The sequence below is a fragment of the Melanaphis sacchari genome, unplaced genomic scaffold (genome assembly GCF_002803265.2).
Source record: "Melanaphis sacchari strain LSU unplaced genomic scaffold, SCAv2.0 Contig225_pilon_pilon, whole genome shotgun sequence".
In the NCBI taxonomy this organism is placed as follows: domain Eukaryota; kingdom Metazoa; phylum Arthropoda; class Insecta; order Hemiptera; family Aphididae; genus Melanaphis; species Melanaphis sacchari.
In genome coordinates this window covers 390,822-418,378 of record NW_020271102.1, presented here as the reverse complement: position 1 = coordinate 418,378, position 27,557 = coordinate 390,822, and the positions used below count along the sequence as shown (strand labels likewise).

Below are 27,557 nucleotides of genomic sequence, written 5' to 3'. Positions count from 1 at the left end.
AGCGTATTTACTGTTTTAGATAAAATATATTATGATCAAATATTTTAATTTGTTTAATGTATACATATTTTATTATATTTAAATAGATTTATTTTTTCTATGGTTAAGTTTAAAAAATATATTAGATTTAATTATTTGCTATGTACTTATTATTTAAAATTATAAGTTATATTGAACTTAAAATAAAAATTTTACTCAATAGGACATTTTTTCTATTCATATTTAAAAAATCTAAATGTCTTTAATCAATTATTAAAAATGATAATTTTAGGACTATCTATTAATGTTTTAAAATACATAAAAATGGTGCAAGGCATTTCACCATACTTATAATTAAAGACCGGATTTTGCATAAAATGCATGTTGTTATTTTCAACATCATATACATGCAGTCAATGAGTGTCCACAAATCATTACTTGATTGATTAAATATCAAAATTTTATACTGCATATTTTTGCATATTCTGACGTTAATGCATGATCTGCATATTTTTGCATATTTTAACAAAAACCGTAAAAATATACAAATAAAAACATAGATCATAGGTACGTTTATATAATATTATAATATCAAATATTTAACGTCTCAAAGAATATCTCAAAGGCTCCGTATAGAATTCAATTATATAAAGAAATGTTGCCAATTACACATTTACCACCGCAGCCAATAATTACCCGTTGGGGTACTTGGCTAGAGTCAACCTTTTTTTACGCAGATCATTTTGAAGAGTTCAAAAATGTGATTGAAAACTTAGAAGATAATACAAAATGCATTCAAAATTGTAAATCAATTTTTAATAAATTTAATGTAAAATATGATCTTGCTTACATTAAAGCAAATTTTTTATGTATCGTTGAAAGTATCAAAAAGCTTGAAACCTCTAATTTGTCCCTTGTAGACTCGTTAAAAATTTTAGAACAAGTGGAAAACTCTGTTAATGAACTTCCTACTAGTGCAAATAGTACAATAATTAAAACAAAATGTAAAAACGTTTTGAATAAAAATAAAGGATTAATGGTTTTAAAAGAAATTTCAAAAATACTTCAAGGTGACAGTGCTAATTTCGACGATTTATCTGTTCCAAATTATTCGCTGGATATAATAGCAAATTTTAAATATGCTCCAATCACCAGTGTTGATGTCGAACGTAGTTTTTCATCATACAAGTACATTCTTACAGATCACCGTCATAATTTCACGGAAATAAACATGGAACATACTTTGATAACTTATTGTTTTTCAAATTAATAATTTACTACCTTCAATAAAATTGTTCGTACTTTTTTCCTATTTATATCAGTATATCACCAATGTATCTACTATTTAATTTTAATAAAATATTTTTTACAATATATCAATGTTTAAAAATTAAATTACAATTTAACAAAAAATTAAATTTTTGTACTATATTATACATGTAACTTTTTGTTTATGAAAAATGTAATAAAATTAATAAATAATTATCACTGCAAAATTAAAATCAAATATAAAATTGAAATTTTATTTTGCATGTTTTGCATTTTTTCCTTGCATATTTTGACTTTTTTTAGTGCATGTTTGCATGCATATTTTACAATTTAAAATGCATATAAATCCGGTCTTTACTTATAATAGTCAGCGTAAATAATGCATATTGCTCCTTTTGTTATAGTATACTTGTACATAAAATTCAAAGATATAAAGTTGCTAAAAATAGAAAAAACAATTAACATTATGTTAATTAATGAATCCAACTTGCTAATATATTTCGTTAATACAATATGTTCCATAGATTAAAATTGATAGATAATATTATTGAAAACATATAGCCATGTGGATAATTGAAAAATGATTTCTCTAAATCTTATTAAATTTCATGATATATTTTTGGGGAGTTAAATAAAAATCCTATTTTGGAATACAAAGAATCTAAATCTAAAATTTAATTTCACTTTTTCAAGGTTTTTTTATTAATCTATATTATTGTATTTTCTACCTTTTTAGTGCTTTATATTCAACTGTTCTATTTTTTCTGTATATTTTTAAGCAGATGTCTTGGAAATTATTATTAATTTTTGATTATTGAAATTTGAGTACCTGGTACTTACTATATGCATGTCGTTTAACCTATAGGTAAATACATGATAACTAGTTTGAAAGTTATTTGGGTTTTAATAACTTAAAAGTTTTAGAAAAATCAATTTAATTATGATAAAAATTAAAAGATAATTCGTTAACAATTTAAAATTAATAAAGATTGTCAGACTACATGATTAAATATTATATATCAAAAACTTCTCCTCAAGCGAATATTGCCAATAGCTGATGAAGCTAAAATACTACCCAACTCTCAATTTGGTTTTCATGATTGTCACTCAACGATTCATCAGGTTCATCACCTGGTTGACAAAATTGCATTTGCCCTCGAGGAAAAACTATATTGCACTGGTGCTATCATCGACGTCTCCCAAGCCTTTGATAGAATCTGGCATTCAGGCCTTCTCTATAAATTAAAACTTCGCCCTAGCCACTTCTATCTGATCCTCAAATTCTACCTTGAAGATAGGTTCTTTTCAGTACGTGTAGGTTCTTTTTCTGCTGAAATAAAAGCAGGTGTATCACAAGGTGCAGTAGTTACTCCCCTACTTTTCAATATCTATATTTCAGACCAGCCTACCTCATCTAATACTCTTATCGGCGGCTTTGCTGATGACAAATCTATACTAACAACAAGCTCAGATCCGGTCATAGCATCTTTTTACATTCAAGATCATCTCATTTTTTCATTCCTTTAATCATGGTACAAAACTTGGGATGTAAAAATGAATGAAATCAAATCCATTCACGGTACCTTTGCGGTTCGCCACGAAATATGTCCACCGCTTTACCTTGATAATCAATTGCTTCATTACATTGCCTAGTGTGTACGGTACCTTAGTATTCTTATAGACTGCCGTCTTATCTAAAAACCTCACATAATTAGTAAAGACCACACACTCAATAACCGCTTACGACTCCTTCGACCACTTCTAACATCTAAGCACATGAAGTTCTCCAATAAACTCCTGATCTACAAACTCCTTCTCAGGCCCATCTGGACCTATGGGATTCAAGTATGGGGTGCTGCCAAAATTTCCAATCTAAAACCTTATGTATAATACTAAAAGCGCCATTCTATGCCTCTAACCACACCTTCCACACTGACCTCAAAATACCTTTTGTCTCCGAACTAGCCAAAACACATTATAAACGTTTCAACACCCGACTAGCCCACCATAAGAATCTCTTGATCTCCGATCTATCTTCTGCTTCTATTCCAGGCAATCCTATTAAAAGACTTAAAAGACAGTGGTGTCGTGACCTACTAGTCTAAATAATTTATGTTCATGTTGTAATATCTCCGCTAGGAGGCCTCTACAGCCGTCAGATCTGTCTTATTTACTTATTTTTTTTTTTTTAGCTATACCATCAACTGTTCTTATTGTTCTTATTTTGTAAAAAGTTGAATAAATAAAACTTTAAAACAAAATTTAAACAAAAAATTAAATATATTTTATATTTGTGTAAAATCATTTTTTAAGACTATTTATCCTTAGTAAATACATTTTAATAACTCAAAAACTACTAGTTTGAGTTTCGATATCTATAACTTTTTAGAAAAAATAAGCTTAGATATTGCCACAAAATTTCAAAAAAGCAGTGTTTGAAAATTATTATTAAAAAATAAAAATGGGTAAGACATCTTTGGAACTTTGTTTATTGTGTATAGACATATATTGTATGAAACACTTTTTACCCTGATCTTTTGAATGTCTGTAAATGCTCTTAGTTATAATATATAATAATAATTAATAATTAACATGAGTAATATTATTGTGCTTACTTATTATAAACTATTTATAATATTTTAAAACAAATTCAAATTTTAATAAGAATCTTATTTTATAGGTTATAAATAGCTACCTATTAGTTTTTCACTAGCCCAAATTCGTGTACGAAAAACTAGCAAAGTCGATTTACTCTGTAGCAGACTTCTCAGTGTATCTTATCATTGAAATGGATTAATAGATGCGTTAAATCTGAATTCAATGGTAAATTGTTGCATAAAGGAATAAAAATGACATAAAACTCCACTTTAGCCTCTATTTCTAAAAATATTTTAAATCTTGTATATTTATAAAACACCCAATTTCGTCAAAATTCAAATTTAGAATCTACTAATGTAAGACCAACTTATAAGAAATCTTGCAATAAATTATCAAATTTTTTATTTACAAAAACATGATAGATATTATAAATACATCGAAAAAGTCTAAAATTACAAATATATGTCTATAAATAATTTTAAAGGAGCTAAAATATTAAAATTTTCAATTGAAATGATTTGAAATTATTTATGTTTAGAAAATACTTTTTTTTAAATATATAGTGAAAAAGTTTCTAAAATTATTTATTTGCAAATTACAATAAAAAGATAAAATCAATTTTGTTAAAAATTGTTTTTGCGTTAATATTTCTGTTTTTCTTAATTATTTTGATAAGTAAATTTGTATTCTTGACCCCTTTCCCCCCTTTATAATGTACTAGATTAAATTTGTGATTAGAAACATTACTCTAAGTGAAAAGTGAAGAATTTTTACTTTTCCTAAAGAAACGTTAAATACGTACACACACACCCACATACACAAAAATATTTTTTGAAAAAAGATTTTATTAAAATTAGTACCTATCTAAATTTAAAGGAAACAATAATAATAAAGGAAAATTGGTAAACAAAAAGTTATGCATTTATGAAGTGGCACGTAAATTCGGTACCATTTATTAGAGCATTAGAGCGTAAAACTTCAGCAAATGTATTGAGTTGGAAAAAATATCAAGAATTTTAAAGGTCACTTTTGTAGTAGGTATGCAAATTAATTCTTTTTCTGTTACCCATAAAATAATATTTACCTATTTGAATATTTTTTTTTTTACACGGTTCTTTATAATTAGAGCAAGGACTTTCATGCATTCGCATATTTTTTCTGGTTTACCTTTTCGTATGCAGAGTAAGTAGGTACAAAATACATTTCACAACGTTTATGACTGAAATCTCAAAGTTTTTAGTGCATATTTTTGCATGTTTTGACATTTTTGGGTGTAAAGCCGTAAAGGACATATTTTTTGATTATAAGAGCATATTTTTAGTTTGTAGTGTATATTTTGAAGGTTTTTGGGAAATCACGTTTTTCAGTGAATATTTTTCATGATTAAGGACATAAATTATTATATTTAACTGTTTCTTTATTCTCATAAAGACAAAAAAAGATTCATTTTATCATAGTTGCAAATCTATAGATTATATTGCAATAAAGTGATATCAAATTCAGTTAAAACTTATAGAGAGATAATATAAAATTATTAAAATTAAATATAAAAGAAAAAATATAATTTTTAGAGCTATAAATTTTAGTGTATTAATTTTTTTGAGGACATATTTAATTGCATATTTTAAATTTTTGGATGCATAAGTGCCAGTGGCGCAAATAGGGAGGGGGGCTTGGAGGGACTTATTCCCCCCCCCCCCAAAAATGTTCAGCACTTTTGTTCATGAAAAATAGTAAATACTAATTTTTTTATAAAAAAATATGTCTTGGTTTTTTTTTTTTTATTGGTTAGTAGCAACACTGTGTCATAAAGTTAAAATCATTTTATTTTGTATCAGTCACAAAAAATGTGGGACTTCAGTCTCCTCAAAATAATTAAGCTTTTTGCGCCACTGATAAGTGCATATTTGATAAATTTTTAATGCATGAAAGTCCTTGCTCTATTTATAATTCTCTTACCACATATAATAAAATAAATATAAAGAAAAATGTTCAGATTGTTAAGTATTTATTATTCACTATAATATTTAATAATACATTATGCATAACTAGGTAGTAGGTACCTATAATACATACGTACGCGTATTGTGTTTGTAGTGCGTATACCCTGTACGTACGAGGTTCATGTATTTCCTTACCTAACGACTTTGTAAATCGATAAAAAAACAAATTGCAAAGGTACTCGTAACATGATGCAATACATGCTTATACTATACCCACGTCTATAAATATTTTTCACTTGTTGAGAGTACATTTAAATAGTTATTTTTTACTTACACATCAATTTACTAACTGTATACATATGCCAATTTTTACTATATCACTATATTATACCATGCTATACTGAGACACTAAGTTATTTTATCTAAAAGGAAATTTGTCAAAAAATAAATAAAAATAATTTTAGGATCGTTATACTACAATGCACAAATAACCCAGTACACGGAATTGACCTTGTAAACTACATAGTATGTATACACTAAAAATAATAATCTATATAGTTTCGAGTTGTCCTGCTGTTCGTAATATTTACTATAGCGCTAGCGCTACTCGTCTGTCTGACCTACCCTTTTGACCAGTTATCTCGACAAAAAAAAAAAAAAAAAAAAAAAAACTTAAAAATTGTCATCCAATTGGGATATAATGATGATTATAATTTATAATACATAAACCTAATATTATAAACCATACTTTGATACGTACCATGTACTATGTATGTACATTTTAAATTATATCAGACATCTTACACGGTATATCTACGTGAAATATTCTATATATTTGTTCAATACCTGCGAATCTTGTGCAACCATAGGGTAATTACACAGTATTAATACACAAAACACATTTATTATTTCAGAAACTATAACTTTTTTTTGAAAATACATGTTTTACATTATTTTAAAGGGTTAAAAAATAATATTATTTTTATTATTATAGTTTTTTAATATTTTTTTTATGATGGTGTGCATTTTTAATTCCTTATTATTCCAAATTTCTAAAGTACATTATATTTTGAAGTATTTTAATTTATAAAAATTAAATTTTGGACTAGTAATTTATGAATAATAAACTTATAAATACTTGAGTTTAGATGATTCGAGTGGAATGGTACAAGGGTTGAAGAGCAACCCACAAAATGTTGGTTAAACGCGGAGTAGTTCGTCTAAACTTTTAATACTTAAACTTATACTTATAACCAAAGATTTAATATATTAGTGTTTTTAATTTATGCTATACTTATAACTATAATAAATTATTTGGTATTTTTGTCAAAATTCGATTTTTATAGATTTAAAATATATATTCTGATTGATAATTGATATTATACTTTAGTATATGAAATTAAAAATGTAGGTAGGTATGTTATTGTCATGCAAAATAAAGAGTAAAAACCTAAAAAATGACGACGATAAAAAACTTAATTTTTTTTCAAAAATAAAGTAATTGTAAGTAACGACAAAGAATTATTAAAATGAAACGTTTTCAAAAACGTTAGTTTTTTTCTAAAAAAAAAAAATGATATAATATACATAATATACTTATACCGGATACTTATGTGCACAGCCAGACACACAGTCAATAGTAATAATAATTTATTAATTATGATATAAAATATACGTACATAGATATAAATTAAGTGCATATAAAAACAGTGCGTTAAGAGGGCGGTCGGTAACAAAATATTTGAATTTTAATATATTTTTCTTAAAATCTTTTTTCATTTTAATTCAATATCATGGCGAAAAAAAAACCGTAACATTTTAGGTATTGCAGTATATACCGTCCTGTACCAATGTACTATAATATTATACCGTATTGTGACCAGTCTCAAAATTAGCATTAATTTTTGCCGTCGACGTAATAGGCTGGTTGGTACCTATCTACTTATAGTATACCTACGTAATACGCGGTAATTAAAAAAAAAAAAAAAACCATTGTATAGCTGATGATAATAGTAAAAAATGTTTTTATATTAAGCACAACACATTTATATCATAGCATGTATAATGTTTAACACTTTTTTGGTGTTTTTTTTTTTTTTTTTTATCTACCGGCCAATACATGATTAATACATATGATTTAATGATCTGAACCGGTAAAATATAGTAAATAGCAATCAAAAATATTTAATGCTTTTTCGACCGGTTCGTGTTGCAAAACTAAGGAAAAAAGAATACAATCACTCTGTATACGGCAATGTAATAACATAATACATAACTGTGCGTATGACGGCAGCTGCGGCGCGACCAGCGCACAAAACTTAAACGCGCCGTCGTCGTGTTCGCCGGTTTTCGCAGACGGTAGTGCCCGCCGTTCAGCAGCCAACATGGATCGGCTATCGATTGTAAAGCTCGCGCGGAACACTGTGCTTCCGTTGGCTTACATATTCACCGCCGCCGCGTTCGTGATAGCCGGCTACTTTTTGGCCCTAAAAACACAGGTCGGTACTTCACGTTTTTATAATATAGTATATTATGTGCGCATATATATAGTATATTATAAGCCTATACCTATCCTAACCTTTACCGTTAATACTGTTAACACTTATGAGTCTAGAGCTAGGAACTTAATGCTCAAAAAATCCATGAAATATCCATGCATTTTTACGCTTGAAAATTATCATGTATACGCTCTACAAATAAGCAGAATTGTTAAGACACTCTTTTAAAAATATTTTATTTTTCATTAAAAAACTAAAAATTACAAAATTATTTATTATTAAGCAAGGTGTTTTTAATTTAATTTTTTCGACAAAAAAAAGCTGCATCTAATCTAGAATATCATACTAACTGTATTAATACCAGACGAAAATGCATTATAAGATACCAAAAAATGAATCGACATCAACTGAATACGATTGTATTCGGCGTATTTTTTATCAGCCGACTTTATGTTTTCTATAAAACACAAATAATTGGAAAAACACACAATAAATAGATATTTTTATCATTTTAATCTATTTTTTTCAATTACTGAAAAAATTAATATTAAATATTGTATTGTACGTATAAAATATTATTCTCTGTGTTATATATAATTTTAATTTTTTTTTTATTAATAAAGTGGGTGCAATTTGTACAAAATATGCAAAATAAAAATAGTTGTTTTAAACTTTTATAGTGCCTACTATGAAATAAATTTTTGTAATACTTAGCTGTGTTTTGAATGATTATTGGAAAACATGCAAACTCCTATAAGTCCTTAGCCTTACATATAATAAATGTATTGTCGTCGTAAGCACCATAGCTGGTATATTAATGGAGGTATCTGCATTTCAATCAATATAACGTTATACCTGCACGGGTGATATAATAGACAATATTATGTGTTTACGATGTACGTGATGCAACGCGCTGCACACATAATATTTATTGTTATAATAGGTCAAATGATATATTGTGTGGATCATTGTAGATATTGTTGTTATAGCGCATTTGCCTTTCGGCTACCCATTATATAGCTTTGTCGTTTTCACTCCCAATTTGTCGTCGAATCGTGTATCCACTATCCATATACGTATTATACTCGTAATAGGTTTTTTATGAGCTACGAGTATTTTAAATTTAGGTGAACGGAGTGAAGTTATATGAGGATATCCCGCAAAATGTTGATCTATTACTCCAGTTGCCAAACTTAAATTTTTACTCCAAAAATATTCTGTTTCAGAATATGAAATTAAAAATGTATGTTGTCGTTCAAAAAAGTAAGAAACTCAAAAACCTATAACGATAAAAATAATTAAAAAATGTTGTTTTGTTTTGATTAGATATTATATAAAAAAAAATGTTTTCAAAAACGTTAAAAGATTTTGAAATAATGGGTGGTGTTCGATAAAATAAACACTGAATATAATATTTTATTAATTTTTTTAATTTGTACTAACAACTCATGATACTTATACTGATAGATTATAAATGTACTTATCTACCAATAACATTATAATAATAATATTGATACCATTTTGTTATAATACACAATATACATACCTACATAAATTATAACTTGTCAATACTTAATCATTTTTGGGAAAAAAATATTTCCAAAATTAACGGTGAAAAGCGGAATAAAATATCTAGAGGTTTGTTTTTAGGCATAATAATATTATTCAGAAATTATACCACTGTTTAAGTACTGTAGTATCGTTGCTCACGAGATAAATTACACGATCATTATGGTATCACAAACTTATATTAATAAGCTAGAAATAGTAAAATTGATCATTAGTTTTACGTATATGTGGTCGTATTTGTAATTCTACAAGCATACTCAATATAATTCGATTTCCAACGTACTGACAGCGGTTTTTAGTTTTACAGATTATAATTATATGTAATTATTTTATAAAAATGAAAACCTAATTGTTATCGTTAAATATTATTTTTAATGATAAATATATTTTATAATTTATATTGTTCATAATCAGTGGCGTCGATCCACTCGATTCTATTATTCAACTATGATAAATGTCATAGGTGATTTAAGTGGGGGTGGGTACCTCGCGTTATTTGAAATTGGTAAAAACGAGGTTTCGAACTATCATGTCTCAAGAGAAATTCGAAACTTTGCTTATAATTAATTTTAAAATGAAGAGTTAAACTTGAAAAGGGATGATATTATAAAAATGTTTATGATTAAATGAACCTCTGTAGATTAGGGGTGAGTGGTAGGTATATTACTATATAGACGTTTGTCATAGGTATTATACGAGTAGATGACATCGGGTTCACTGTTTATAATAAATGTGTAAAATTATAAACTATATTGTAGTTTTGTTTAATAATATAGTTAACATTTAAAAATTAAAAGTATGTTACATTGAGATAATATGCTAAATACAATTTCATTTATTGTAAAATAGCTACAAATTATTTGTTCATAAATTATATAATTCATTATTATTTAAATAATTATCAATAATTAACTCGGTAATTTGTTAAAATTATTGAGTCATTAATTTGTTACATATTTTGTCTTAAAACGGCACATTGGTAAAAAATATTTCTTTGCCTACACCCATAGAATTAAGTAAAAAATATTTCTCCGTATTTCACTAATTTTAATAACATTATTGAAATTGGTATCATTTCCTATTATAATAGTTTAAAAAAAATACAATTAGATGCCTGTTTTCCGGAAGTGTTTTTTTTAAATATTTTAATTTTCCATATACTTATAATTATTTATAATTTTCTACAAAAAAAAATAAAAATATTTACAAAACTGTTATTATAGGTTATAATACCTTAATTTTGACAATGTCATTATCGTAGAATTGTAAAAATTTAAAAGAATTAATAATTTATTCATTTATAGCTTCTGAAATGTTGGTACTCGTAATTTCATAAAAATTTATTCATTTAAAATTATTAGATGAATCAGATAAAAGAGCCCAAATTCTTTATTTTAAATTCTAAGCGGCTCCGATAAATGTATATTGATCTTACGAAGATATGTGTTTTTCTTTTTTTAAGTGTCTCTTATCATGTTTTTGATTAGTAAAAATGTTCCGATTTTCAATTTGGGAGTGGTGCCATGTGGAAAATTGGATCTAGTAGATACTTTGGGGTATTAAATTTAAACAATTTAACGTTTAACAAGTTTTTGACAAAATTAATTTCTTTAATTTGTTATAATTCAAAAACAAAATACTGAAAATCTTAAAATTAGAGTAGTACCATTTTCCCAGGATTATTTAAATAATATTTATGAAAACTTCAATAAGTATTAAGTATACAGTGTACACTGTACAGTATACTTAATTACATCAACAATCAAACTTCAGTTTGGAAATAAATTTTAAACATTCAAAATAAAATAATTAAAAAATTTGGTATTTTTAAAATTATGATTAAGATTAAGAAGGATGATTGGCTTTATTTTTAAATTTCAACACGAAAGACGTACTGAATTGTAAAAATATCATCTAAATTAAAATTATTATAGTTCTGAAGTAGGAGTGTGTTATACATATGACTTAAATAATAAGTCACTGAGCCAACAAGGAATCTAGAATTTTTCACTAATCAATTATAATCAGTGGCGTGGTAACCTGAAATTATTTTAAATCTAGTCTATTATTCCACTTACTTAAAACTTGATAAAGGCATTTTATGTCATATTTTTAACTGCTATCGATACTTCTCATAATGAATACTAAATTATTATCCATTGGTCAAAACTCACCTTTTAAAAAGTGGCAGCCCTTTTTACCACACCATTGATTATAATGTATATTGTATATATTATATTTATATAGTTATTACTTATTAATTTAGTAATTTAATTCTTATTAGATTTAGATATCTTTTACAAAGACAAAGATATTATCTTTATTTTAAGCTTTGCTATCATAAGTCACGGCTCATATAATTTACATAATATAATATAGTAATTAATAGTAAATATAATAAAAAAATTGGTATGGTAAAATAATAATATATTAATGACATGTTAATGAACTTTGATTTGAACTGATCAAGCTGAAGGCTTTTCATATTTCATATGTGATTTTAGACTAGGTAACAATCTTATAATAATATATAAATCGTCACATAAGACACTTTCTGTTTAAATTCAATACAGAGCAAATCAGCAAAGGCAGTTTATTAACTTTTTTTAATACATTATAAAATTAACAAAGTTTACATCTTCAATAGCTTTCATATATTTTTTTAAATTTCTTTACAACTCAATTAGTTTACGAAAACATACGATAGGAATTAATACTATCTAACTGCTATGCGTGTCATTGTATAAAAATCATTCCCTGTAATGGGTTATAAGTTATAACGTATAATGCACCTAGCTAATGTTGACATCTAATTATCTATTTACATATATTTTTTACTTATCCATTACATTATTACACTACCTATTCATTTTAATTTAATATGTTGTATAGGCGTATAACTAATTTCCACTACTATATTATTATGTACTCTCAGTAGTCAGTACTCAGTACTAAAACACATAACTAATAAAAATAAGTATTAGATATATACCCAAGTAAGTAAATAACTATTTAATATTATTAGTTATTTTAATAATTTATAGAAATATGGTAATCAAAAAGTTGTAATTTATTGTATTGCATTAACTCATAGAACACGCACCTGAACTTATTATGTATATCACGCGAGTATATTTTTGTAGCCATATCATACAATTGCAAAAACTAAAACTTTTTAGAATTTCCAAATAATATAATAATAATATATAGTTGAATATTTTATACATTAGAACGTCTACTTAAAATTTAAATTAATATAAGTAATTATTATTATATTATGTATGATTAATGGTTATATTGGATAAATGTTGTCTTATGTGAAATTTAATAACTTCCAAGATGTGTAAGTACTTAAAGTTTTAACTATTAATACAACACCTGAAAAATCAATTAAAATAAATACATCCTAGAAGACCAAAATTTCTAGTTGAAATTTTGAAAAAGAAAATATGTTCCAAGTTTTGATGAATAATGTGAAACTTTTTATTTTTATCAATACAATTTTATATATACTATTATACTAAATTAATAATTATAGTAAAAGTGACATATTTATTAAGGAATTTGAAAATCAAATACACGTATTTATGTGTATAAATATATGAATTATAATCTTATCATGTACTAAATAAAAACATTTTTTTTTTAGTCTTCTATGTTGTTTTGTAAAGATGGAAACTTCAAGCAATTCCTTATTAAAAAAGTACCTGCTGTCAGAGAAAAATATTTACCTGCAATTTGTGGTTTCAATGGGTATGCACATACAGTTTTGGCGACATTGTTTAGAGATATCATTACACCTACAGTAGTGTATGACAGGTAAGTTGTACTAAGGTTTAATAATAATTAATAACTATATATATATATAAATATTATTAAATTTGGCTTATAAAAATAAAAACGTAAAATGTATAAGTAAGTTTAATTCAAAATATGTATGTTTTAGTCATGAATTCTTTGAAAAATACTTATTATACTATTTTAATTTTTAATTATAAAATGTTGTATAGGTGTTAGAGGTAATATAAATAATTATTAGTGATATTAGAAACTCTAAATTTTTAAAACAAACTAAACCCAAACCAAACTATTAATCAACTCTAAAAACTTAAAAAAAAAAAAAAATTGCGAGAAAGACGAATAAATGTTATAATATTTTTTAACCTCACAATAGTTTTTTTTTAAAATAAATTTTATCGTTCTTGATCATATTTAAAGATTTTCAAACTAAACTATTTGCAGACCTCTGATTAAGTTGATTTAAAATATTTAGATAGTGAAAATATTTTGATAATTTTCCGAAATATTATAGCTTAAATGAACCGAATATAGAGTTTTCGGTTTGAATCGTTTCAAAAATCGAACTCTATTCGTAGTATCATCAATATTTATTCTATTTTTAGTGTATTATCTACTATAATTCGTATTAAAAATAAATACTGCAAAATTGATGAATTATTAAAAATATTTCAACGGTGATTTAGTCTATACTTATTTTAATTTTTACTTATAAATTATAAACTATGAGTAAAAAAAATATAAATATGCTTGAATTTATAATAAAAAAAATTAATTATTCATAAAATCAGCGAACTATTATCAAGTATAAGTAGCATAACTCAATGAGGTGTACTATATTATGTTGGTAGTTTATGTATCTATTCAACTAAATTTATTGTTCTGACTCATTTTTGGCGAGTATTAAAAGTTCTAAGACTCGGTGGGCTGGAAATTAGTATTTACCCTATACGATACTCACTAAGTAGACCATAGCACCGTCTATCGGTCAAGTCTTAGACAAGTATATACTTATACACCGCACGTGATTATTGTCTGTATGTTTCATTTAGGGAAACGGCATAAGTGCATATTATATATGACGAAGCCATGTTTCACATACGATAATACGTGTTCAAAAAACCTACTGTACTGTACGTCTGTACCCTACCATAAAACAACAATGACAACAACAACAAAATAAATATTTTGATTTAAAACAAAGCTAACAATTAGTATACAAAATATCAAGAAGAGAATTCTTAAATAGTTTCACAAATTAATTAGCATTTTAATGTATACTGTATTAGAAAGAATGTTGGAGAGTTGAGAATTTTAGATATATAGACAGTTATATGTAATGTGAAAGTATATTGGTAGTTATAGATTGTAGTTTATAATCAATACATTAGTAAGTAAAGAAAATATCTATCTGAAAGAACTAAGAGGAAAAAAGAGAAGTGATTAAATATAGTATACATACAGTTAAATTTAATTAATAAAAATAAAGCATCAAGACTTGATAAAAATAATATAAAAATAATTACTAAAAATTTTAAACATAAAAATAAATTGTAAGAAATAATGTTGACTATATATATGTATATTGTATAGTAATAAATAGTACCAATAGTGATGTAATTATTTGGAGGAGAACAAAACGGGTACTTATGCCTCTCCTCCTCTTTAAATTTTTTTTTGGGGCAGAGTTATTCTTTTGTCCACTTCCATATATGCTAAAATGGCTGCATTCGCATTGCATGCCAAAATAAAAAAAAATTTTCCGAATTGCATACCACCTCTTAGAGAGGTATGTTCGAAATGCATGCCGTACACTCACAAGTTTATCTTTATTAATCATGCATTTAATTATATGGACAGCTTAAACTTTATTTTTGACTTTTCTAATTAAAAAAAATCATGAATAAAAACACCTTATGATAGGATTGTTACAACTGATTAGTTTCTATATTGAAATATTTTTTTATTCCAGTAAATATTTAACCAAACTGTGCCTATTGCAGTGCATTGTGGTCTGTTTCGCAGACATACGTATCAATTAATCACTACTATAATTCAAACTAATCAGTTTCTATTCACGCGTTAAAAAAAAAAAAAAAAAATAGAAAAATCAAAAATAAAGTTTAAGTTGTGCATGATGAATAAAGTTAAACTTGTGAGTATACGGCATGCAATTCGGACATTCAATTTACGTTTATTTTTTTGGCATGCAATTCGGATGCACTAGCTAAAATTAGAAATCTTTAAAACTTCTAAAACAAAGAAAGAATACAATGCGTTTAATTTACTCAAACAAAATAAATAATGTTTTCCTCAAATTAATATATTGATATATACAATAGTTATCTTTTTTTTTAAACAAGTTATTCAAATACCTTTTTTTCATTACATTTTTTATAGGTACTTAAAATTTGTTTCCAAGCAATAGAAGGAATTTTAAGACTTTTATTAAAGCAAAAGATTAGGTTATTGTTTCATTTTTGAGGACTACATTATTTTTTTCCCCACCATACCGAGTACGCCATTAATAAATAATTTTTAGTATAAATTATATATTATTATTTATTGCTTAATAAATTTAATTTATAAACTAAAATAATAGCCTTATATTATAAATAAGCTTAATATGTTAATAATAATAATAATCATGTTTTACTATACAATTCTATAGGGAAATCTTGACGTTAAACGACGGTGGTGAACTTGCTGTAGACTGGTTGTATCCAAAATCTAAAGGTCCACAGAGTTTAGTCACTGTGATTATACTCACTGGACTAACAGGCGATAGTCAATCTGAGTATGTCAGAGAAACAGTTAATGAGCTGTTTGAAAAAGGCTATTGTTGTGTTGTTTTTAATTACAGAGGCCGAGGAGGTGTAAAGCTGAAGGTAAAACAAAATGTTAACGCTAAGTAAAATAAACGCATAATTTATGTATGATAATAATATTAATAAACAAATACATTTAATTTATAAATATTATAAATATTAAAGAATTAAAAAAAATACAGTTTTAAATTAAGGCCACCAAATAAGAAAAAAGGACTATCATATAAAACTATTAACAATTTTTTTTTTTTTGAGAATTTATAAGAATAATTTTTTAACTTATTAAATTTACTTAGATTTTATAAATATCACAATAATAGTTAATTATGATAATTTTATTGATGAAAATATTTTATTATTTAAGGTTTCCGTTTAATATATAGAAGAAAATTAAATATTTAAAAATATTTAAACATTTATAAACAATTGCTTTTTTTCTTTCTTTTGTTTCCATGAATTAAATTTTGCGGATGCTAAAATCACACTCATTTTATACAAATTCAAAACTCGTAGCTCATTAGTATGTTTGACATACACGTTCAGCTTAAATGTCACGTTTATCGTAAAACTAGATTTTATTTTACATGTATAATATTGTTTACTCAAATTAATTCAAGGCTTTAACGTTATAGTAGTTGCCTATACCTTACGCCGAGTATGCATAGTTTCACCACTTATTCTCTACTTTAGTCTATAAGTATTAATACGGTGTTCATTTAAAATTGTTAAACAGAAGTGGGTACTTAACCTTTCGTAAAAAACACGATCCATTACGCCCTTTAAGTAACAACTAGTTGTATAAGTTATAAAACGTAAACCCTTCAACCGCAATTAAGCTAAAATATTAAATATTATTATTCCATTTTACCCAACTAGGTATAATAAATCATAAAGTTTGCAATCATTAAAGACCGATTGAATTTCTACAGACTGCTCGAACGTACTCAGCGACGAACATCGAAGACTTGACTGAAGTGCTGAAACACATTAAGTCCAAACGACCAAACAGTCCGATCGCCGGCATAGGATTCTCAATGGGAGGGTAACATTGTCGTCGTCATCCTTGCCACGGTCACAGTAGTTGTAATATACACTATAACTGAGAACGAACGTACCGAAGGTACCCACAATGTTTGTTCGAGTGAAAAAAGAGTTTCCAAAATACTGTTTTTTTGTTGATTTTATTTATGACGATTTGATACCTATGATTTTTACTAACTCTGTCGCATGTGCATGTGCTACTTTTTGACTCTATCGGGGACAGTGTAAAATCTATTCCAGAATATTGATTATTTTATATAAATTTTATATAAATATTTATTATTTATTCCAGAATATCAAATATTTTTTCGGAGTATTTATACAGTGCACTCTTTATATTCATACTATCAATTATTATTCTGCTTGTAATACGATATTTTTTCTGCATTCGGTGTTTTAGTATTTGATTCACTATTATACAAACCATGTAGGTAATTGAATTAAAAAAAAAACCTGTGTAAAAGTTTTGGTAAGTTATTTAAAACGAAATCATTATTAAATTTAATCACTTAATTTATAATGAAAAACAAATAGACAAGTAATCACATTATAATATTTATAATAGAACAAAGAGCAATCGATTATTGTAATATTTAAGAGTACGTTTTATACTTACAATTTATTATTTATTGTAGATATCATTTATTTGACCATAATTTTGTATTGATTTTTGTACAGATTTATTCTTTTGATAATAAAAATACATTATTTTAAGGATGAAAAAATCTGTTTAAAACATAAAATTCTATAATTTCATAAACTTTTTTAAAATAATTTAAGCGTTGAATATAAAAATACTATTATTTTACAGTGGTTGTTGGCAGTGGTGGATTTCAATATATATATTTTTTTTTGGAGAACTCTTGAAAAATAATTTGTATTTCAAAAGTATTGTATTAAAAATTAAACACTTCTTTTATTTTTACATTGTGCGGTTAATGTTGCATCAATTGTTAAATAGTTTTCATCCCTATATATCGACATCATCGCCAATCGATTTATTTACCATCGCAAAAATCACAACTTAATCGATTATTAGAAATTCAGAAATTTTAGATTATTAATGAATAATAATCAAACATATTATCATCAGAAATATTTAATTCGATGTGATTGATACTAAATATATACGAGTTTCGGCACGTAGGTACTCTTCCGTTTTTCTGTATACAAGAACAGATAGGATAGTTAAAATAGGTACTTGGAAATTTATAAAAATATTAAAAATTGTATTTCTACAATTATTTCAGTTTATTTAAATTGTATAAAATTATATCGGCATTTAGTGGTAGGTCCAGACCTTATGAACCCCCATTAATCCGCCACTGGTTGTTAGATAAGTGAAGCATTTGATTTAGTTTTTAAACTTAAATTTTAAGTTAATATTCTTTAATAGGTAAACAAAGTTAGTGTGATAAATTAACGAATTGAAACGTTATTTTTTCTTAATAGAAATATTTTCTGCACGTGTTTGATATTATATTGACATTTTTTTCTTAACTGAGTGGTATAAAAAATTGGTGTGAAAAAAAATTGGCAACCATGTCGATGACTGTTTCTTATTGGTACGTTCTTTCTTGAGCATATTGTGTAGTTAGTAACTTCCACCTTTGCATGAGTTGACATTACCATAATATTCTTATTCATTATACTATTTTATTAACAGAACATTACTGGGGACATTTTTAATGTCATCTGAACAAGAGAAAAACAAACACTTGGTAACAGGAATATTAATTTCAGTTCCATGGAATGTAAAACAAGCTTGTAAAAACGCGGAAGGTTCTTGGTTGATGCGAAAAATGGGCAAAAACTTGTCCCACCATTTACGTAGTGTAGTCATTAAGTAAGTTATTTCGAGAGTAAGACATTTATTGAGAATATGAGGAATAAAATGTACCCATTAATATGATCTTGAATGTATATCATGCAAATCAATGATTGGAACAAATTCATAATCTATCAATCTATGGTACTTTGATAATAACATAATATGATAATTAATGAAAATTTTTTTAATGAATGTTATTTTAGGAACAAAGATGTTATTTTCAAACAAGATAATGACAGATTGTTAGATTATAACATGATTAAACAGGTATGATACTATAAAATTCAGTAATTATTGATTTAGAATTGTGTCCTTGGAAGTTGATAATGTATAATATTAAGTGTAATCATTAAAACACTGTAATCACTCATTATGATCAATAATGATTTAAATAATAGACTATATAGAACAAGAATAAATCAATACAGTGAAAAATATATACTTAATATTTTATTTTAAATAATATACTACTCTAACTTTAAATTATAATTTTAAATAAAGTTCTATTTATAATTATATATACTGTTCAGTTTACCATATTCTTACTCGTATTAAATATTATATAATATATTCGCGTGTTAAACTATTAATTTTAACATAAAAAATTTAAATTTTATGTTGGCTGATGATTGCAGTGTAACACCATCCGGGAATTCGATACAGCCTACACCATTAAAATATTCAACTACTCTAATGTATATCACTATTACGAGGATGCGACATTGAGCAACAAACTTCATTTGATTAACGTACCGTGTCTGTGTTTAAGTGCCGCAGACGATCCTTTTCTTTACTTTAGAGGTATTACATGTATATATAGTTAATCAAATACAAGGTACTTAATAAAAGTTTGTCCTTGAACGACCAACTCGCTCACCGACCATTTATTATGTAGGTACTTCTCTACCCGCTTTTAAAAACTTAAATTTCCACAACTATTCTTGAATAATCGATTTAAATTATTAATTAAACTAACTATACCTAATTAATTCATTTCGATACTCCACCCAAAAATCATTATGTATTATATTTCATAATAAAAATCAAGGATATCTCTACATAATAGAATGTTTTTTTAGTTTCCGATTTATAAAATAATTTTTTTTTATCTCTCTCCGTCTTCGGATGCTTTCCTCTAATTTTAAGTTTTTGGATCTACAGCTTTTAAATTTCTTCCACTAGTCATCTTGACTTACTTATTGGTTTTTTCCTATTGAATTTTCTTGAAAGTTAAATTACTGTTTTTATCACGGAATTACCTTTCCACCAGATATATCCGATCCCCGTCAATTCTTATATCGTGATTCACTCTCAGATACATCATGTGGTTTTCACCGCGTTGTGGGCAGTTGAAACAGTATTTCAATACGAGCTATATATTCACCTTTTAGTACTTTAGATCTCAGGATTTCTAGCTTAATTATTCTGTTTTTTTTTTCTGGGTTTGGGTCTCAGAACTACAAAATAACATTTATTTAAAATTTGTGATCTTTTTGGTACCTCTGTATCTAGTTTATTATAACTCTGAACTCTGTCTGTATTTATAGTAAAATCGACAATAATATTTCTTTTTAAAATCACATTCTAACGGTGTTTTAATAGGAAAAAGGTAATTTTCGGGTATTTACTACGTATACGTCTTCGGTGAGATCTACGTAACTACATTTATTTACTTTTAAGTTACTTAAGATAGTAACAGGGGTGGCTTATAGATATTTATTTAAATAATGTGAATTTGGTACATATTACTTACTATTTTATATTACAGATATACCCGTAAATGAAGCGGATGAACACGGAAATGTAGCTATCTTAGTAACTTCTGGTGGTGGTCACGTGGGTTACCTGGATACTTTTTGGCCATTCACAAACAATAACTTTATGTTGAAGCTCATCCACCAATATTTCGATGCAATTTTGGTAGATAAGAATTATGAGAAATTTGTTAACCTTTAAATAGTTTGTTTTTCTATTCAATACAATATAATATAATATATTAGTGTTGTATGTAAATTAAAAAACAAAACTGTATACGTACTGATAATAATTGTTGCGGCTAGGATTAGTGTCTTTAAATATTGCTTTTGATTTTAACTATTTTATTATTTGAATTTTGAATCGAAAATGTCACTAAGCTAAGTTTTAAATTAAAAGTATATTATTATTTCGTTATTATTATTAGTAAATGATATATGGATCAAGGGTATTTATAAATACAATAGGTTATTAAAAAAAATTCAAAATTAATAAATATAAGATTTTTATTAGATAATATATTTAAATGAAGGAATACTAAAGTTTTTTTTGTAAAAAATAAATTGCATAGCTAATTGCATTTTGTTAACATTTTAACTTAGTTCGTCTATATTTTATACTTATAATCCCTAGTTTCTGTACTCCTCTCTCTATACGTTCAGAAATGCATATAAGAACCAACGAGAAATCCGTTTTATAAGATTAACATTTAAGTTATTTTTTTTTTAAACACTACTTAGTAATAACAATTTATTTTTATTTAAATTTTTTACTAAATTATAATTAAATCATAATTTAGTTATATTGTTAAACCACTTTTTTTTTTAACTATAATTATTGTTTATATATAAATTATAAATATTTATAAGATATATCATATTATATAGATATATATATATATATATATATATTATGGATGTTTTTTCTTATAAGAACACTCAGCATCTGTTCTATAGCTGGCTAACAATTTGTTTAATTTACGTATTATTTTGAACATTTTTATTTTTGTTTCTTACAATAAAATTGATTGAATATACTAATAAAGGGAGAAATTAACAAATTATATACGTATACAAATTAAGTTTTTAAATTTCAATATTATAGATATTATCTATACAATGTTATTATTATTCATTATTATAATGAGTATAATAATATACTCAATATGTTAGTATATTTAGTATTTTATTATACTTACGTATATTTTTATTTGCTCGAATTTATATGAGAACATTAAGAACAGCTTTTACATCCGATTATACTAGTTTTTAATAATATTTATGTATATTCATCTGAAAATATAATAATAATAACAATTATATATTTTTATTTCGTAATTAATTCCAATTTACGTATCATAATATTATAGGTAGGTACTTAACAATTATTAAAAAAAAAGTTAATAGTTGAAATTACAATATAAATGTTTCTCGTGTGAAAAAATTGTTTGGGTCTTAATCAAAATAATTAAATTGGCTATAACATACCATAGTAAATAATAATTATTCCTGATTTTTAAGAAGTTATGTTTCAGCTTAATTATTTAATTAATAACACCTATAATTTGGTCACAACACTACTGAACAGGTTAAATAAGTTTTAATAAATACTTTCAAAGTTTTGAAAGTTTTGAAAATAAGACAAACACAATATTAATAAAACACAAATGTATTATATAACTATAAGAATTGTTCTTACATTAATCATAATAATTTAGTTTAAAAAAATGACATTGGACATTGATTAGTAATAATTAAATATTTAAATGTATTTTATATTAAAAGATATATATTAAATTATTATATAAATATTATAGTATTTATTATCGATTATTATTGATTGAATACATCAAAATGATGAAAAATGATTTGTGATCAATATATCATCATTCAAAAAAGAGAGGACTGTTATACACGTCATATTCCTAGATATATAAGTATAGTACATCATGTTCATCAACAAACCTGCAAATGACTTCGTTAGTATAGAACTATATTATTCTGAACTCTCCTGACAGTTAAAGTCAATTATTCAAACACTTATATTGATGATTATAGTACTTAAATTAATCAAACATAGATTGATCTGATATTTCGAAATTTCTATATCTTTAAAAAGGTAACTTAAATTTCGCAACTACTTAAAAATATTGAGTAAGACCTTATTATTATAGTTATTAATAGGTATAACTAAGTATTATATTTTGAAATTTATCACGTCATGTTATATAATACATATAAAATATGATTTTATAAATAAGTAGTGAATATTTTTATTTTTCTATGTAAGAATATGAATACATTTAACAGTTATATTTATGTATATTTTGTAATTAAATGTTGTATATGCTGATATACTGTTATTGTGTGCCTACTGCCTATATATTAATTATTATTATTGACTATTAATTAGTTAAGGGTATGTAGGTAAAAATATAATAATCAATTTAATATATCGAATTATTGTAAAGAAAATTTTAATATATAATAATCTAATAATGACTTGAATAATATAAATAAATGTAGAATACTTGGAGGTCATTGTTGTAGTGAGTGTATGTAAAGTAAAAATAGTAAAATACTTATTTTAGTAAAAATATTATTTGTAATTATTGCGAAATATATACATATCTATATTTATAGGTAATAACTATGATTTTTAACTTCTTGAATATTCACAATGTCATCTTCAATATATATTTTTTTATGAATAATTTTCCTTTAGTAATTTAGCATGTTTTAACAGTTTGGTTAAATTAGTTTGAGAGTTTTTTTTGGCAAAAGTTGTTTTTCAGAAATATTTTTTTTAAATTTGTTTAAACATTAAAGAAAATACACTCTTGGACCTTAATTAAAATTTAAAGAAAATCTATTCATATACGAATCCTGAAAATATTTATCAACATTTGTGGCATACAATAATGAATTTATATATTTATTGAATTAAGTCATTATTAGCCTGCAGAAGAATAAGTATCTTAATAATACATTACTACTTTGATAACTATATAATTATTAATTAACATATAAGTAGGTACATTAAAAAATTTGAAAATAAAAATAAAAACATAAAACATTTTAGAAGTATAATAATAACATAGAAACAGTAACTAATTAGTAATTATTAAATAAAATAAAATGTAACCAACCATTCACGCGAAATTAGGGTTTTAAGATTTCATGAAATTTATTTTCTTAAAATATTTCATTTCAATAAAATATAAAGAAAAAAATTATTAAATCTAAAAGTTAATAGTCTCGTCAATTTATAAGTAAAAAATTTTAAAATTTATTTTATTGTATGAAAAAAAGAAAATATATTTAACATATTTACATAATTACGTATAATGTAGAAGTTATTTTACAAACCTATAATATAACGAATCTATACATAACATTCCCAAGTTTCAAACTCTTCAACCAAATCTACATAATAATTTACATTTAATATACATATTAAATTTATATTTTAATTTACAAATTATAACCGTTAGCATATTATAGTAATTCATAAACCTTGGTTGATATCTGATTAATTATTTATCATTAATATTTTCTGTATATAATCATTAATCAGCAATATATTATTTCTAATAAATTATAATTGAACACGTTTAAAAAAAGAAAAAAATATTTTTTCAATATTTCAAGAAGAGCGAAATTTTCAAATTCAGAATTCTACGTGTAATAGATAATTAGATAGACATTGAACATAATATTATGTTTAGTGACTATAATACAATGATTTAAATCAACCAACATATTTTAAAATTACATCATATAAAGACCACATTATTTAGCCTAAAATATGTTATTTTTCGAAACATGTTAAGTATATTATAAATAGTAATTATCAATCTAAATTATTATTCTATGTGTTGAATTTATTTAATTTTACAGATTTGGAACAACGTACTGATAAAATTATTGTTTCGCACTATAGCTAGTAGGTAGGTACCTATAATCCGGGATTATAATTGCTCCGCAATTTTCTCTTTCGCTCCGGATTAAATTATAATTTTGAATTGCCAATTTTATTATTCGAGATCTAATACTGTGGCTTCTAATTAAAATTTAGATCTTAATTGTATTTACTCATAGTACAAATATAGGTTTAAAAATAAAAGGCAGCAAACTTATGACTAAGAAAATTTCACATTTAGCCACCTGAAAATCAACAATTTATCTGATTATTATCATATTCGAATAAACATAATAAATATAAAGATATGTTTAATAAATAATTAGAACAAATCAAAATTGATTTAACAAATATTTGAAAACATTAATGTTTATTTCCATTTATACATGAGTATAAGGTAATTGGCTACTAAAATATAGTGTACTTAGCATTCGCTTCTTTTAAAATTATATTCAGATTTACATAAATAGAAATAATTATACAAATTAAAAACATATTCCATGTTTTATAAAGTTAACAGAAACTTGTTTTTGAAAGTGTTTTTATATTTATATTATAAAAAGTGTTTTTATATAATAGTTAAGGCTTTATTGTATATAATTTTACTACCTAGGTATTTATCTACAGAAAAAACAACTCTAAAGAGTCGTTAAAAGTCGAAAAAATGTGCAATCTAGAAAAAAATCAAAACACTAAAAAATTCAAAAATAATATGTGGTATACATAATTACACCTATAGGATTTTATTCGTGGTATTGTCCTTTTACACCAGTTTTTTCATGTAGATAATAATACAGTGGAACCTTTATTTAACAAAACTCTCTTTACAACGAAATATTTTATGGTAAAATTTATATTTAACGAATACATTTTGTATTATATCTTTACAGGAAATTGAAAAACTACATATTTATAAAGTACACACTCGCGGTCAATCAGACTATTTAAATAAGTGCGACCATTTTTATAGTCAGAATGGTACAAATGTTATTCAACAAAATACCAGATAGTCCTTTGACAACAAAGAATAAAAACATTTTATAATCTACATAGGTATACCTATTAATTGCTTATTTTATTTGTTCACAAACTATATAGAACCTTTACACAACGAATTTTAAGATTTTTTTTGACAAAAATTATAATAATTTTTTCACTTCAAAATCTCATTTTTAGTGTACACAATGTATGTAAATAATTATAATATAATATATATGTGTAATATCAATAAATAAATAAATTAAAATTGAAATTAAATATTTTTAAATTCTTTTTGTTGTCAAAGAACTTTTTGATATCATGTTGAACAACTTTTGTACCATTTCGACTACAAAAATGATCATATTTATTTAAATAAATCTAACTGACGAATTTGTTCTTTATAAATATGTAAGAATTATATAATAGTTTTTAAATTTTTAGTAAAATAACAGGAACAAAATCATTTTTGAAATAGAAACCTTTTCGGATAAAAATCTAATGGTTCCATAAAATTTATCATTATATAGGGAGTTTCATTAAATAGAAGTCTACGACGTATCGAACACCCCGTTACACAATATACTTGTTTTAATAACATATGTAACAGCATAACACATTTGGATATTGCAGTTTGAGTCGCATTTATATTAAGTTGGGTTTTAAATAAAATATTGTTTGTTTTTCAAAGAGAGTTCAATAAAACTCAATACCTATAAATATAATATTACGCACTACATTCACGTTGTCATTGCGGTTTGTAGGAGACTATATTTGTACGGCTTAATGGTTCAACCGCATAGTTTTTTCGTGGCAACGTGTCGAGTTTGAATTTTGCATGAGACCGATCTGATAAGATTCCCGATGCGGGATAGTTGTATATTATTATATTTGAATAGATTCAAGTCACGCGATATTAAATTTAAACGCAATAGTTAAAAAAAAAAAAAAAATGATTCCATTCGAATAACGCGGACGCCGGACAAATTCACGTCAAATATCCGTCATTTTTGATTGACTGTTGTCCGGTTAAATCATTTAACGTAAGCATTCATCGAATATATTCAATCACATGTAGTACATATTAAGTCCACTCTCGCCCGTGGTAGGTATGTCTATAAAATAAAACTAGTGTATATAAAAATGTATGATATAATAATATGTAAGTTTTTTTGCAGACGGATATTTTGTATAATTATCCGACAATTAATACAACGAAAAGACGCACACGGACACGTAGACAGCTCTCGACAAATGACGGCAACTGTTTGAACGCTTTTATTATATTATTGCCTCATTAATAGCTGGGCGCTGAATAACTGTATGAGTAGTCGTCTCACGCCGTGCTATAACATTGCAATATAAGAGGTATATATACACATATTATTATCATGTACGGTTTGTGAAACAGGCTTAATTGTATAATACACACACACACACATTTTTGTTGTTGTGCGAATAGGATAGGATACATATAATATGCAGGTAACTACCTATACATGATATTATTATAGATATATTTATTTGTGTACTGCGTATGTTATTATAA

At 25.1% G+C, this 27,557-nt stretch overlaps 1 protein-coding gene across 1 annotated transcript; it reads left to right on the top strand.

The window, feature by feature from the left end:
• The first annotated feature begins 8,173 nt into the window (after positions 1–8,173).
• On the top strand, positions 8,174–21,513 carry LOC112594270 (protein ABHD1-like). The gene is made up of 8 exons (XM_025338969.1): positions 8,174–8,287; positions 13,506–13,675; positions 16,326–16,542; positions 17,412–17,524; positions 19,190–19,369; positions 19,558–19,621; positions 19,990–20,155; positions 21,123–21,513. Exons 1-8 carry the CDS (start codon positions 8,174–8,176, stop codon positions 21,308–21,310), a joined length of 1,212 nt encoding a protein of 403 aa, XP_025194754.1. The 3' UTR covers positions 21,311–21,513.
• The last annotated feature ends 6,044 nt before the right edge of the window (positions 21,514–27,557 follow it).

Excerpts from the sequence above, each read along its gene's own strand:
- LOC112594270 (XM_025338969.1), top strand. The coding sequence starts at position 8,174 with ATGGATCGGCTATCGATTGTAAAGCTCGCGCGGAACACTGTGCTTCCG. Across the intron at positions 16,543-17,411 it reads GAGGAGGTGTAAAGCTGAAG|ACTGCTCGAACGTACTCAGC; the intron begins GTAAAACAAAAT and ends GAATTTCTACAG. Across the intron at positions 19,370-19,557 it reads TTACGTAGTGTAGTCATTAA|GAACAAAGATGTTATTTTCA; the intron begins GTAAGTTATTTC and ends ATGTTATTTTAG.